The 14,565-nt window shown below is 39.6% G+C and overlaps 1 protein-coding gene across 1 annotated transcript in view; it reads left to right on the plus strand.

Annotated features, from left to right (window-relative positions):
- DNAH7 (dynein axonemal heavy chain 7) overlaps positions 1 to 14,565 on the plus strand; it is a 4,771,155-nt gene that overhangs the window by 3,036,963 nt on the left and 1,719,627 nt on the right. Inside the window, exon 38 of the mRNA XM_044073696.1 lies at positions 3,970 to 4,199. Within this exon, the coding sequence (XP_043929631.1) occupies positions 3,970 to 4,199 (230 nt within the window). The remainder of the gene's footprint in view (positions 1 to 3,969; positions 4,200 to 14,565) is intronic.

Consider the following 14,565-nt stretch of genomic DNA (forward strand, 5'->3'; position numbering starts at 1 on the left):
CATTATTTTGGCATCACAAAAAGACTCTACTAAGAAAGTTTACAACAGCAAGTGGAAAAGATTCTCCTTCTGGACTTTGAATAATGAATTTGATCCCTTCTCTGCTCTAGCTTCTGCAATATTTGAATGTTTAACAATCTTTTTAAAGAAGGATCTAGTTTCTCTGCATTTAGGCTACAAATAACATCTATCTCTTAATTTTCACACAGGAGACAGAAAGTGTTTCTTGGCTTTGTCCAAATTATGCAAAGCATTTCCAAAGGGCATTTTTCTTCTCGGACTACCACTAAAGGATCTTTCATCTCCCTGGGATCTGACAATTGTGTTACAAGGTCTAGCTCAGAAGTCTTTTGAATCTTCAGCTAAAACTTGACTTAAAATTCCTTTCATGGAAAACGTTTTTCTTAGTAGCCATTACTTTTACAAAAAGGATATCTGAACTCCAGACTCTTTCCTCAAAGCCCCCTTATATCATTTTCCATAAAGATAGGGTTACCTTACATGCAAACCTGTACTTTCTACCCAAAGTAGCTTCTGAAAATAACATTAATCAGTTTATTCATTTAACAGTCTTCGTCCCTCATTTTTTGAATAAAGGAGAGTACATGATTCATCTCCTTGATGTACACAGATACTCTTTTATCTTCACAGGACAAAACAGATCAGGAAATCAGATCAACTGTATTTTTTTCATCAAAAAGACAGGGTTGCCTGGTTTCTAAAGTCACTTTAGCAATATGGATTACAGACTGTATTTTTTGGATCTGTTCTCAACAAGGCAAAACCTTACCCAAACCACCTAAGGCTCATACAACCAGTTCTGTGGCCGCTTCATCTGCTTTTTGGTGATGAACATCTATTGATAGTTGCACTGCAGCCACATGGTCCCATGCTCATACCTTTGTTACCCATTGCAAACTGGACATTATTTCTAGAAACAGAGCTGATTTTGGTTCGGTGGTACTCCAGAATATCCTTCCATAAGGACCACCCAAGATCAACATAGCTGAGGACTCTATCCCATGGGTTGAGGAAGAATGAAAAGAACATCATCAAATTTAAATGTTATGTACTCACCATAACTAGGCATCTGTGTTGTCTATTTTCATTCTTCCTCGACTTCCGTCCCATCCATCCCCCATCCTTCAGTTTCTGGAGAGACCTCTTGGACTATGTTTTGGAACCTGCAGCTCTGGGTTTGAGCCCTTCCTTTCTCTGTCAGCCTCTCCTGCCTCTGTCTAGCTATTTGGGACTAATGGCAACAAACTCAATCTGAGGTAATGGGGATGGACTAAGGCATTATGGATACAGGGAGGAGCTTGAGAGTTGGATCCAAAGTCTGGAGTATGCAACCGAGTGGATCTGAACCCACGGGTTGAGGAAGAATGAAAATGGACAGCACAGATTCCTAGTTATGATTAGAACATAACTTTTAATTTTAGGTTGATTGACTGACCCCAAAAGATATTGGATCAGTTGAACAGGAAAAAAAAATGCTTCATGCTTATGAATGATTTGCAAAAATCAATGTACACCAAGATGATTATATATTCCTCGTGCAGAAGGAGCTATGGGCCTCCGCGAAAGTGATTACATGTATAGATCTGCAATCATAAGACTGCATACTTATCTGCCGACATCACCATATCCAAACATAGTGAACGTTTTAAATATCATGAGGAGAATAAGTCAATGATGACTTCACTGCATAGTTTAGCAGAAGCATATCAGTGTCAAGCAGGAATGGAAATCATACCAGAAGTAGGCAAAAAGCAGCAGCTGAATGTGCCAAAAACAAACGAAAGAATATAAGGAGAAGGATCAGATGAGAAGGCAAGAAATATGGAAAAAGCATAAATGTAGTTTCAAGTACAGAAAACTCCTGGAACAACCTAATGTCAGTCAGGATCTGCTGCAGGAATGATTAAGTACAGGTGAATTTAAACTAAAAGATGAAAGGTTAATATTGCCAACCCAGGATAGTGGACTAAGTACATGTTGGTTTACAAAGTCCATCGAACATGCCACAGAAACACACAAATGTAAGTTTTGTAAAACAGCACTGGAAACAGTCTCACATTTTGTTGCTGGGTGTGATACATTAATGGGAGAGGGCCTGTATACTGAAAGAAGTAATAATGTGGCAAGACTGTTGTATTGGGGATTGTGCGAACATTACAATACTGAAGTAGCTGAGAAGCATTGGTAATAAGCCATAAAGCATTATAGAGCATGATGAAGTTTGTCACATTGGATCATCAATTACCAACAGTTCAAAAATAGATGCGAGAAAACCAGATATAGTAGTCCATGAAAAAAAGGCAAAAGTAGCATTGATCACTGAAATTGCTACACCCAGTGATTATAGTGTCTTACATACAGAGACACACAAAGTCATAAAATACCAGGCTTTACAGGCAGAAACAAGGGCAATGTGGAAGGATAACCACACAGTTCCAATAGTAGTAGGAGCAATGGGTCTCATAAAAAACAATTTTTAGTCATATTTAGGTATGCTACCAATTCATGTAACTCTGTATGAATTACAGGAGCAGTCAATTTTGGGCACATCGCAGGTGCTACAAAGAACACTTTTGGCTAACATCAAAGATTGGAACAGTACTAATTTCACAAACTTTAATCATACTTTGCATCTGTTTACTGAAAAACAAACAAGTATGCATGCTTAGCTAACATCTGGTCCTGTGCTTATGAAGGGCCCAGTACTCTCTGTTATAGAGTAGATATTACAGAGGAAGAGGTAATCTGACATAATGAAAGCTTTAGATTCACTAACAGTAGTAAAGGATGACTGCTGATTCTTGTAAGTAAAGAATAGTGCAAGTAGTAATTGTAAAACTGACTTGATGTCCACACCACAAAGTTGTGCTCTAATGAGATGAAGTTTTTTTTTTTTTTATACTTATTATAGTCTCACTAGGCAGTGCCTTCTGTGGAAGGTTGGGCACCGGACTGGCAACTCAACACCATAAAACTCCACTGCCAATCATGAGCGGACAGGTGATCCGTTGTGGCGACCCCTAACCGGGACAAAGCCGAAAAAAGAAGAAGATAGTCTCACCAGGCAATCATGGGTGATGCAGACCTTTGCATCCACTGTTTTGCACTATTGCTTTTCTTTGCCTTCACATTGAGAGGCACAGTTCCTTATTCAGAAATTAATTCCAGAATATTATGAGGTAGTGGAATAAAGAACATCATCTGGCTTTGCTTCTATAAAGCCTTGAATGATATTGCCAGTTTAGTCCAGGTTTGCGGTTCTGCAGAAATAAAGTAAACAATATTAAGTTTAGATTAATGCAACAGCTGCACATTACAGTCTTGTATCTAAAAATTCTAATTGCCATTCAACATCTGCTTATCATACACAACAAATTCTAATATCACAAACATCAAATATGTAGTCAGAATGGTGAAGTCATTTGTATTTTAAAAACTGCAATGAAATAATTATTTTATTTTCAGAAATATTATACTAACAGCATGAAAAATAATAAAAAAAACAGTCAGAAAATAAAGATGCTCCGCATAAGTGGAGTACAATTACAGGTTTAATTGTTTACTGCAATCAGTGTTGCTCTTATATACTCTTGTAAGTTCCATGTGAAGTTAAATTGTAAAATTAATTAAGTTAAATAACTAAAGTAAACCAAATTCCATACTGAAATGTAACCATGTTCAGGCTCTCTTTTCAAATCACAAAAGAGCATCATGATACATTAATGTATGCCCGACCAGTAAATGCAGATTTCACAAACTAGGCATGCATTTACCCTTTGTCAGATTATGTGAGACATGTAAAACACCTTCTGTTGTTAGATCACTTGTTATGGGCTACTTCATGTATGGTTTTGAAAGTTGTTACTGGTGTTAGTTGTATTATCAGTTGTAAATTCTGGATAATCATATTTGTTGTTCAGTAGCAGTTTTCTGTTTAATATTTTGTAGACATGGCCAGAAGATGCTTTGCAAGCTGTAGCATCTCGTTTCCTTGAAGATATTGAAATGTCTGAACAAATACGCAGTGGCTGTATTGAAATGTGTAAGAGCTTCCACACTTCCACTATTCGTTTATCTGAAAAATTTCACACTGAATTGCAGAGGCACAACTACGTAACACCTACCTCTTATCTGGAACTGATATCCACATTCAAAACCTTGCTAGAAAAAAAACAGTCGTAAGTATTTTTACTTCAAAACTGTTAATATCTGCAACTGTAAAAATAGGGCTTTGTACTTTAAACATCTTTTGTAAGAAAAAAATGTGCAGCAAATGAAAGTGATGACTTTTTGTGCCTGACTGTTGTTTAATTGATGACGAAGGATTTATTGATTTTGGAAACTACATCCAGCCACAGTAATCAGCTAACCTAAGAAGTTATGTCCTTACCAGCTCATTCTAAAAAAGTTAGTTATGTTTTGCAAAATGTTATATACAGTTTTCATACCACCACATCACTGGGTTCTGCTTTGAGAAGAAACTAACTAGATGCAGATAGGTGGTGGTGGTATTGCTCCAGATAGTAAGTAGTATCATAAATATTTCTATTTCTTGATGTATATTCATAGTGCAGAAAGGAGAAGCCCTGACAATCCCCTAGAGGAACCACCGCTCAGCTCAGTATATATAGGTTTGTGTACTTTTCCTGTTGTGTGATGCACTAGCACATGCGGCATATCCTGCTTGATTCTGAGATGCAGTGCACTGTGAAATAACATTTTTAGTTATTGTGGGATGCATGCAAGGTTGCATGTAGCTTGTCTTTAGACTGTGTTCTGCACTTCTGTGTATGCTTCAGTGGAGTGTGCACCTGCTTGCATATTTGCTGTGCTGTTCATCTATATAGATCAGAATGCAGCTACCTGTTTGAAATTGCTGCACATGCCTTGCACAGGAGTTCTGTGTATCTCTATGAGTATCTATCAGGGAGACTGACAATATGGGAAGGGATAGAATATCATATTTAATAAGAATACTTTGCATCCTGATGTGAGGAAATAATACAGAATAATTTGGTAGTGAACGTCTGTGTAGATTGAGCAGTGACCTAAGTTTAAGATTTTTAAACTGAGGGTACATGGAAAAAAAGGCAAAGCAGGCATGTATAGGCAGACAAGTTGGCCTGGTGCATATTCTAGGAGTACATATCATAAAACAACATATAAAAAAACGTTACTAAACTCACTAAAATATACACAGAACTAGAGACCGTGGAACTTAACACTCTTTTATTGTTAAACAAGTTAAGCGCTTTTACCCAGGAATCTCCCGAGCTTCATCAGAACAAGTAAAAAAGTAAATTACATTCCATTATAAATGTTCAAATTCACTTTCCAACCAATCAAATGTTACACTTCACTAAAAAAGAACACCCATTTAACTCTTCGAGTTGGGTCTCCCATGGTCCTCCCCTTAAATCTTGTGCAACCTATTCTATTATATAAAATTTAAATTTACTGTCCTTACATTCCCTTTGGTGTCTGTATAAAGCACTAGTGTCTTTTTGCTGTGAAATATCATGTAAATGTTCATAAATGCATCTTCTTATAGGTCTCTCTGTCTTGCCTATATAAAAACTGGTGCATTTTTCACAAGTGGAATATACACCACTCCCTTGCTGTTACAGTTATAATACCCTTTGGCCACTATTTTGTACCTCCTTGTTGTAAGAAACAAGTTTTCTTGATCTAACATATTAGTACGCTGGTAACAAAATCCACACACATATATATATATATATATATATATATATATATATATATATATATATATATATGTGTGTGTGCCCAATTTTTTTCCGATTAATATCTGTCCTTGGTTTAAATATTTCTTGTCTCTCAAACATCTATTTTATATTCATATCTCTTTTCCCACTGAATGTTGGGTGTGAATGAATAAATATCAGTATTGATAGTTAAAATCTTCTAGTATTTCTTGATAATGTTGTCTACTTCTTCGGATGGGGTGTAAATGCATGTATAAAGGGAGGTTTGTAAGAATCATCCAGTTCTTTTGTATTACTCAATATATTAGTACCCTTGCCTAAAATAGGTTGAAAATTCCCTTCTCTCCCTTTCTTCACTTCCATTGTTAACTAATCAATCAAGTACGTTGGATAACCCCTTTTAATAATTTCTTTCATAAACATCACTTCTTCCATAAATATTTTTTTATCACTACACATTCTAGAAGCTCTAATAAGCTACCCTTTAATAATACCTTTTTTCTGGTAATCAGGGTGTTCACTATCATAATGTAAGTAAGAATTCGAAAATGTCTCCTTACGAAATAATCTAGTTTGATAGTTCCTGATTTCAAAATCTTTATAAATACTCACATCAAGATAGTTATTTTTTTCTTTGGACGCCATGTAAGTGAATCTCAAGAAGGTAGTGCTGTTGTTAATATAGTTAAAAAAATCTTTCAAGTTGTGTATTCAAACTCTTCCAGAATCAACAAACATCATCAAGAAATCTTGTATAAAGGACTATATTGTCATGCCATTCTGTTTGAAAAATGTAATGTTTCTCCTAGTAGTATAGTACTAAGTTGGTGTACAAGGGGGCACATGTGGCCCCCATTGCCACATCCTTTGTTTGTTTGTAATATTCTCCATTGAAGTCCAAAGAAAATTATTTTTTAATATTATTTCCATGATTAAGTTCTTCTGTTCGTTGACTAGATAATCACATTCTATTAAGACCTCTTGGAGCCACTCCAAGCCTATATCATGTGGAATGCTTGGAAATAGGCCTGTTATATCAATGGTTACTAAAATCAGATCTTCTTCACATTTATCCTCGGTAACTTTTGTTAAAAAGTCCAAGGAAGCCTTTGAATTATGTTTCAAAGATGTTACAAACTTCTTCAAGTTGTAATCTGTGTATATGGCAAGTGGTTCTATCTTAGAGCCAGCCCCAGCAACTATAGGCCTAAATGGTGTTTTTTCTATACTTTTATGTATTTTAGGAATCCCAAAAACTACAGGGACCATAGGCTTAGTAACTGTTAAAAAATCCAAAAGTTTCTTAATCACTGGTACCTTGTAGAAAATGGTCATTAATAAAAAATCTATTTTAGAATAAGAAATAAAAATCTCATTCCTAGATATCACGCAGTGTTTGTTTTCGTCACTCAAAATGTTAGACATATTGGTATTATAAACAGTGGTGTCCATTATAACTACCCCCCCCCCATTAGGTTTCATTATCTGTCAACCTCTTCATTGCAACATATTAACTAATTATCTATCCTGTTTTGTAAAGTTACAATTTTTGATCTTGTTCATATTTAATTTCCTAATTTCACTTTCCATTAGTTCTTCAAAAATTTTAAATGTCGGGTTCAGGGGAGGGTTAAAGACTTTTTTCCTACATAAACCAGTATTTAATAAGTTGGTACCTTTAAAGAAACAATTTAGATTCATTTTCCGCAAAAAAAGTTTTAAATCCACCAATGTATTAACGATTCTCAAAGGTCTAGCTGGTACATATTGAAGGCCTTTTTTGAAAAGCTTAAAATAATCACTGTTAATTTTCAAATCTGTGTAGTTGGATATATGATAATTTTCTTTACTGTTCAAAATGCCTGAGTGTGATACTTTTACACTGTCTTCCATCTATGTTGAACTAATGTCTATTTTCATTGATTCTCCCTGTAAAACGATGTTCTCGTTTAATTCCCTCTCCTCTCTCCTTCCCTCCCTCTGCCTTTGTTGTAAAAATTCCTGTGTTCCCAATTGTTCATTCTCTGTTTCTGGCTATCCTTTCGCTTCTCTTGGGGGGGGTTAATGGAGGGTCTAAAGGGACTTCAGGGTATTCTGCATCTGCGTGGTCTAATTCTAAATTCACATTCTCCAAATGTAATTGATTATCTTGTGTGTTAACCTTATCTAATCTCCTAGGGGGTGGATATGCTCTTCCCTCTCTATATTCAATGAGATCTGTGTTCATTTTTTTCAGTTTCCTATTAAATACATTATTACAGTGCATGTCAATTTCTTTAAAAATATTAATGTATTTTGCCTTCTCTATTTTGAACATAAGATCTGACAACAACCTGGTATGCAAATTGTTAACTTCATTTAAGTTTAGTTCTGTGTATCTATATTTTATAAAACAACATATTGTAACCTGCACAGGGAGCTAGAGTGCTAAAGCCCTGACTAGGGACCAGGAAGCCTGAGTTCATTTACCAACTAAGGCATTTAATAGTTCAGGCAGGGAGAATGGACATACATATCCTAGGTGGGGAACATGCCGTTGCAGTAGATCTCTCATCAGCCCTGTTGGAGGCCAGGACTAGAGGAATGATGGCCTAGAAGGAGTGGGATGGCTGAGGAGGCATATCTACCCTAGGGCTTAGAGTGGAGAAATCTTCAAAAGCATGCCTTATTGCCCATTCAGTCATCTAAGAATATACTAGCACATGGAGGAATAGTGCTAGGGAAAAGTCCCAGCTTGGTAGAGTGTGACAGTATTATGCTTTTGTTCCGCTTTCCAGTCAAGGGGAAAAACAGGCTGATGTAGCCTCCAAATCTCTGGAAGATCAGCAATACAGAAGGGACCTATTGTGGTACCATTCAATTGTGGTGACTCCACATAGGGAGTAAAGGGGGAATCCAAGAACCAAAATCAATGGTGAGAAGGGGCAAAAAAAGCAGTTTATTTTAATTCATGAAATCATAAGTTTATCTGTACTTGTGTGACCAAGACAGAGAGTGATAAAGAGAACAGGAGTAGACTGTATTCTGGGATGTATATGAGGGCCTCCTTCCCTATACCAAAGCAACCTTCAGATGTCAGGAAGTTATTAGCTCTGTAATGGTCTAGTAGATGTGTCCAACCTGCGGCCCGTGGGCCGCATGCGGCCCTCAGAGCTCTGCCATGCGGCCCTCTACCTCTAACTCCAACATTGATGTACGCATGCCCCAAAACACTTTTTTGTTGTGTTTTTCACGGCCGTGGCCTGTAATTCTAACATCGGTGTGTGCATGCACCAAAGCATCCTTCTAGTTTTGATTTTTTTGCGCCAAAGAAGGGTCTGTGTGTTTGCGCCATTATTTCGTGCCAAAGAATCAATGTGTGTGTTCTTGCTGAAGAGGGACTCATCTATGGATTTGCTGCCATTGCCTTTTAACCTGTGTTAATAGGTAAGTATGGTGTGAGTGAGTGCATGCATGAAAGCAGAATGTTTGTGTGCATGAAAGTAGAAGTGTGTGTGTGTTTGTGTGCATGACAGAGAGACAGAGAGAGACACATGCACAAAGAGGCTAACATACAAAAAAGTTAGCTCACAAATGCATCCTTCATTAAAAGTACACTTTCATTAAATTGCAGCTTTTCTGACAGGGAGAGTGTTGTATTGAATATGAAATCATACCTCCCAACTGTATGGATTTTCGAAGAATGTCTGGAATTTTGCCTCATCTTCCAATTTGTGTCTTTTGCTTAGGAAATAAAAGTAGTCATCCATGGTAATGCAGTCCCAGGGATTAAGGAGGAGACAGCAGCCTAGGGTTAATGGGTCAGTAATGGATTGACTAATGTGGGACTGTAGCATATAAAGTTTTTTTTTTTGACAAACAAAAAAATCACCCAGTACTGTCTTGGTGGGTTCTAAGCAGTGGTAGATTGGACAACAGTAAGCATATCTTTGGTGGATCATCAATACTGGCAAATTAAGTGGGCACAATGTCATTTTTTAAATGTTGGGGGTTTTAGTGTGTATGTGTGTGTTTGTGTTGGGAGTACTGCAATAGTAGATGATTATTAAAGACAGAGACTTACAAACTGTGGAGAATATGTTTCTTTGTTTCAAAACCTGATACTTGGGTACTAGGAATGCCAAAAATAGATTTTTTAAGACATAGCTTCTTGCCATTTACAGTGGATGGATATTTACATTTAATGGACAATGTTAGCAGTATGAGTGTGGTTCTGTAGGGATCTGGAGGATGCTAAGTCTACCACTGCCAATGTCTTGTAAAGTGACCTGGAAATGGATATTGGGATGTTACTGAAAAAATACAGCAAGTGGGCTTTGAAATGTAGTTTAATTAAACAAAGTGCACTTGCAATTTACAGGCCATAATTTAATTTATTTCAGGTAGTCCAGATCCTGATAGATTGTATACCATTAGACTTAATTAGGGAGAGGTGTCATTCTGTGGAAATAAGCAGACCTAGTTTTAGTGAAAGCTCCGTGGTTGTTTGCAGGTAAGAAGTTGCAGGATGCGGAGCCAATGTGTTTTATTATTTTTAATGGATTTGTAATTTCAAAGTATAGTTTTCTTTGTTGCAAAAGAAGGCAGGATCGAATGAGCCATATAATGTTTAACTGACAATAATGGGATAGAAACATTATACGTGATGTATAATGTTTGCAGCTGCACTTGTTTCAATGGTGTCTGTGATGCATAACTATTTTTGGGCCTGTGTCCCAAATGTATTTGTCCAGAATTCTTGCTCTAAGGTTGAGAGGTATGGTTCCATGCTAAATCAGAAGGTTGTATTTACCTTGGAAGACTTTTCAGCATAATTATGAGAAACAGAGCGTTTTTAATATCTCCACTTATTTTCAATATAAACTGCCATGTAACCTTGCAAATAACTTTCTTATTACACTACTTTAATTCTTTTGGAATTGACAGGTATGCTTCATTGGTTCGGACGTAAGCATAGTGTGCTGTGACTGATTTCTTGCAGCAGTCTGTGGCTTACTTATCACAATAACTTTTCTGTGTTTCTGGGTGTGTGATCAATTTAACAGTTTTAAAGATTTTTTTCCAAAATTAAATAAATACATAATAAGTAAAAAAAAGTAATCCTTTCTTCACTTTGAGCTATTGACAAAGTGTGGGAATTTGTTTTTTTTCAAAAGCGATGGTCAGCATTACAGCTTAGTAAACGGTCAGTCTGTGAATAACTTCTGCACAAATTAAAATGTCTGAATGTCAAATGGCTTTAGATTGGATGGAAGCTATATGTTTACTCCAGTATGTAGTATGATCATAGAGAGTTTATAGATTTCTTATTGATTTAATTTTTGCTGAGCAGTTATTTGTTGATTTATTGATGGTCCTTTTGGTGGTGGGAAATTGCATGGAGGAATCCATTTCTATTATGATTTTTTTTCATATATTTTGACTTCCAGACTATTTCAATCAGTGAGACTGTGTTATGTGATTACTAAGGTTGCCTTTTTTACAAGTAAGGGCTCCTTTTCTCTCTCTCTCTGTGTGTGTGTGTGTGTGTGTGTGTGTGTGTGTGTGTGTGTGTGTGTGTGTGTGTGTGTGTGTGTATATAAGAGAGAGAGATTTAATATGTATACTGAATATATTTTTGCAAATGGAATTCTTAGTTAAATAGGCCCCTCTTCTTAGACAGTATAGCCATCCAGCTGGGAAAGTTTAGTATGTGGATTTTCCTTCTGGTTTGATGAAGGCTATGCTACTTACTTAAGGAGTGCATTCATGGCTATCCATCCAGTTGTAGTGTTGTTGAACTACATTGTTTGATAATGAGAGGAGCTTTTTACAGAAGTTGAAAGTTTTTGTGTCAAGAACCTGTCCATACAAAGTGACTTGTTTATGTTGCAGTGAAGGCTGTGGTCTTTGTAGTGAGTGATGTTAAGTTGTCTATCTCGCCTTCATTCTTGCTGGATAGGTTCGGAGCTGACCTCGGCTCCGACTCGGCCACTCTAAAAGCTCGAGAGTTGGTTCCACCGGCTCGAGGCTCCCCTTATATCCCACAATGCTAGGCGAGAGTTACCTCAGATCTCGTTTGCCGCTACAGCTTCGAGGTTGGTTTTCTACCGGTTCTTGGTAAGTGACTTTTTCTTGTGTAATTTAGTCTATCAAAACCCCTTTAATTTTAATATTTTTACTTATTTCCCTTAGTTTAGAGAAATTTTTATCCCCTTCTAAAAAATTCCCGTTTTTTTTTTTTTCCTTCAAGAACTTTAGGTTCTTCCCTTGGGCCTACAGGCCTTTTCTCTTCCCTAGTGGAGTGTGTGTGTATTATTTTAAAATCCTAGTTAGTGGTTTTTATTATAATTTAACTTGACAGGGTGTAATTAGTGTGTTTGTGTGTGTGTTTGTTTACACCTGTTTTAAAATGTCTAAAGAAGCAAAGGTCTCCGGATTCAAGAAGTGTGATGCGTGCTGTCAGAAAATGTCTCTGACAGACGCTCACACTTCTTGTGTCTACTGTCTGGGGCCTTTGCACCTGCAGGACTCCTGTGCTGTGTGCCATGGCTTCAGCCCCAGGGTCCTGCAGGAAAGAAAAAAATAAATTGATATTAAGAGGCTTACTCAAGCCAGAGGATTCCCTATCTGTTTCAACAGGGAAGCCCTCTAGGCATCTAGGTCTTCGGCTCCGACAACTGAGCCGAGACCTAAGGTTTCTCAACCTCTGCCTTCATCGGCTCCGGCTGGAGCCGATAAGTCTCAGTCCACAGTTTCTGTGGCTCCCTGGCTCCGGCCGGAGCCGAGGTAGTAGAAGTTCCCGTGTCGGCTCCGACCAGACCTTCGGAGCCGACAACTAGGAAGAGGTCCAGGTCACCATCTCTTGGCTCCGTTCATTCGGCTCCAGGATCTCCCCTGCTGTCTGAACGGAGCCAAAGATCTCACTCCTCTAGGTCATCGAGGCTGTCGGATCATGACCTTCAGAGGGTAGTGAGTCGACTTCTTAAGTCCGAGGCACTGGCCCAGATGCTTCAGAGCCCGACTCATCAGTCGATGCCTGCCCGGTCCATCAACATATTCCTCCTTCGACTCTCTTAAGCTCGAGCCGGGTCGCCGGAACCGAGACTGTGATAGCGTCGGAGCCGATACAATTGTCTTCGCTCCGTCGTCCGCTCCGCTTTGTTGCTTGGAAGAATCTCGGCCGGACTTCCCTCGTCGGCTCGAGGGGTGAGTGGCATCGGACCCTTGTCCGACCCCCTCTCCCTCTCGGTGCTTGGCTGGTGAGTTCGGCTCCGACATCGACCTCGAGCCATCACTGTTGGTGCCGAGGGGGTTCTTAGCTTCGAGCGGGGACCTCTGGCTCTGCCTGACAGGGGTGCATTCGAGGTCATGCGGAGTGTGTTAGAGCCTGGCTCTACTCCACAGTCGGCTCCGTCCGCCCTCCTCTCGGTGCCTCAGGTTAAGTCGACTCACTCCCTCATCCCGGACCGCAGAGAGCCAGCTCCTCAGGAACCCCTGTGGGGATTTCATCCTCTTCCGAGGCCTCTCCTGATTTGGCAGAAGAGCCCCTCGGAAGAGGAAGTGTAAGAGGAAACACATTGACTCACCTGAGTCCATCACGCCAGACACAGATTTGGATTATTCTGAGGGTTCCCCGTTCCCCTTCTGAAGATGTCTCATTTGCAGACATTCTGGAGATCCTGAAACAGAGGGAAATTGGCCAGCCCTCAACCCTTCGGAGGACGAATCTGTGTATCTTGAGGCGTCTGGCTCTCGTCCTTCCACCTCCTGGGTGTCCCCCTTTGACCCCTCATGCAGGTGGTTGCTAAGAAGGCATGGACGGCTCCTGATTCAGTGGACCCCACTCCCAGGAGACCCTCCAAGTTCATAACAGCACCAGCAGACAAACAGTTCTTAACAAAAGGAGTTTCTGTGGATGCTATGGTGGTAGCTGCTGCCACTAAGAAGGAGCTAGCTGATCCTTCAGTACCTGTCCATCCACCTAACAAGGAATCTAGGTCCATGGACAGGTATGGGAAGTGGATGTTCTCATCAGCGACATTTACCATGCGTTCGCTGAACTACCTGTGCCATTTTACTCGTCTTCAAAGGGACTTGATCAAGGAAGCGAGTGAAATGTTAAAGGACCCTACAGCTGCGGGTTTCCAAGATAAGATGAACACGCAGCTGGCTACCCTTAACTCCATAACCAACTCCTCCATGCGCCTTCTTTCTTACGCGGCTGATGGAGCGAGCAGAGCCGCAGGGACAGGTGTGGCCTTACGTAGGCATGCCTGGATGCGGCTATGCAATTTTGCGGACCTTTCAAGGCGTCTTTCACTAACTCCCCGCTTGATGGATCATCCCTCTTTGGTCCTCAAGTGAAAGAAACCTTGACTAGGTGCGAAACTGATGGCAAGACCCTTTCTGCCGTCGGAGTCCGTTTTTCTACTCCTTCTAGGCCTTACCCCAAAGGCCAGAAAGGTGGAAAGATGTGGTTCCGTAAACAATCTCAGGGGACTTCGCCTGACGCACAGAGTCGTTTCCCCGCCAGAGGCAGAGGCAGGAATAACAATGGTAGATGTCGCCCTAGGGGCAGGGGGTCCAGAACCAGGGCAATCGGGAAGCCTTCCCTGACAAGCCTTTTCAGCATCCCTGAGGTGTTGCCCGACTGCCCATCTTCGGAGGCAGTCGGGGGAAGATTGTCACTGTACCCAGAAGCCTGGCTATCCCTGACTCAAGACAAATGGGTACAGTCCATCATTTCCGAAGGCTATTCTATCCCCTTTCTTCGCATTCCAAATCAGTCAAAAATCCTTCCAGATGTTCCACCCGCTCAAAGGGATCTAGCGGTTTT

Source organism: Protopterus annectens, chromosome 6.part0 (assembly GCF_019279795.1).
Source record: "Protopterus annectens isolate FY-2018-M chromosome 6.part0, PAN1.0, whole genome shotgun sequence".
Taxonomy (NCBI): Eukaryota; Metazoa; Chordata; order Ceratodontiformes; family Protopteridae; genus Protopterus; species Protopterus annectens.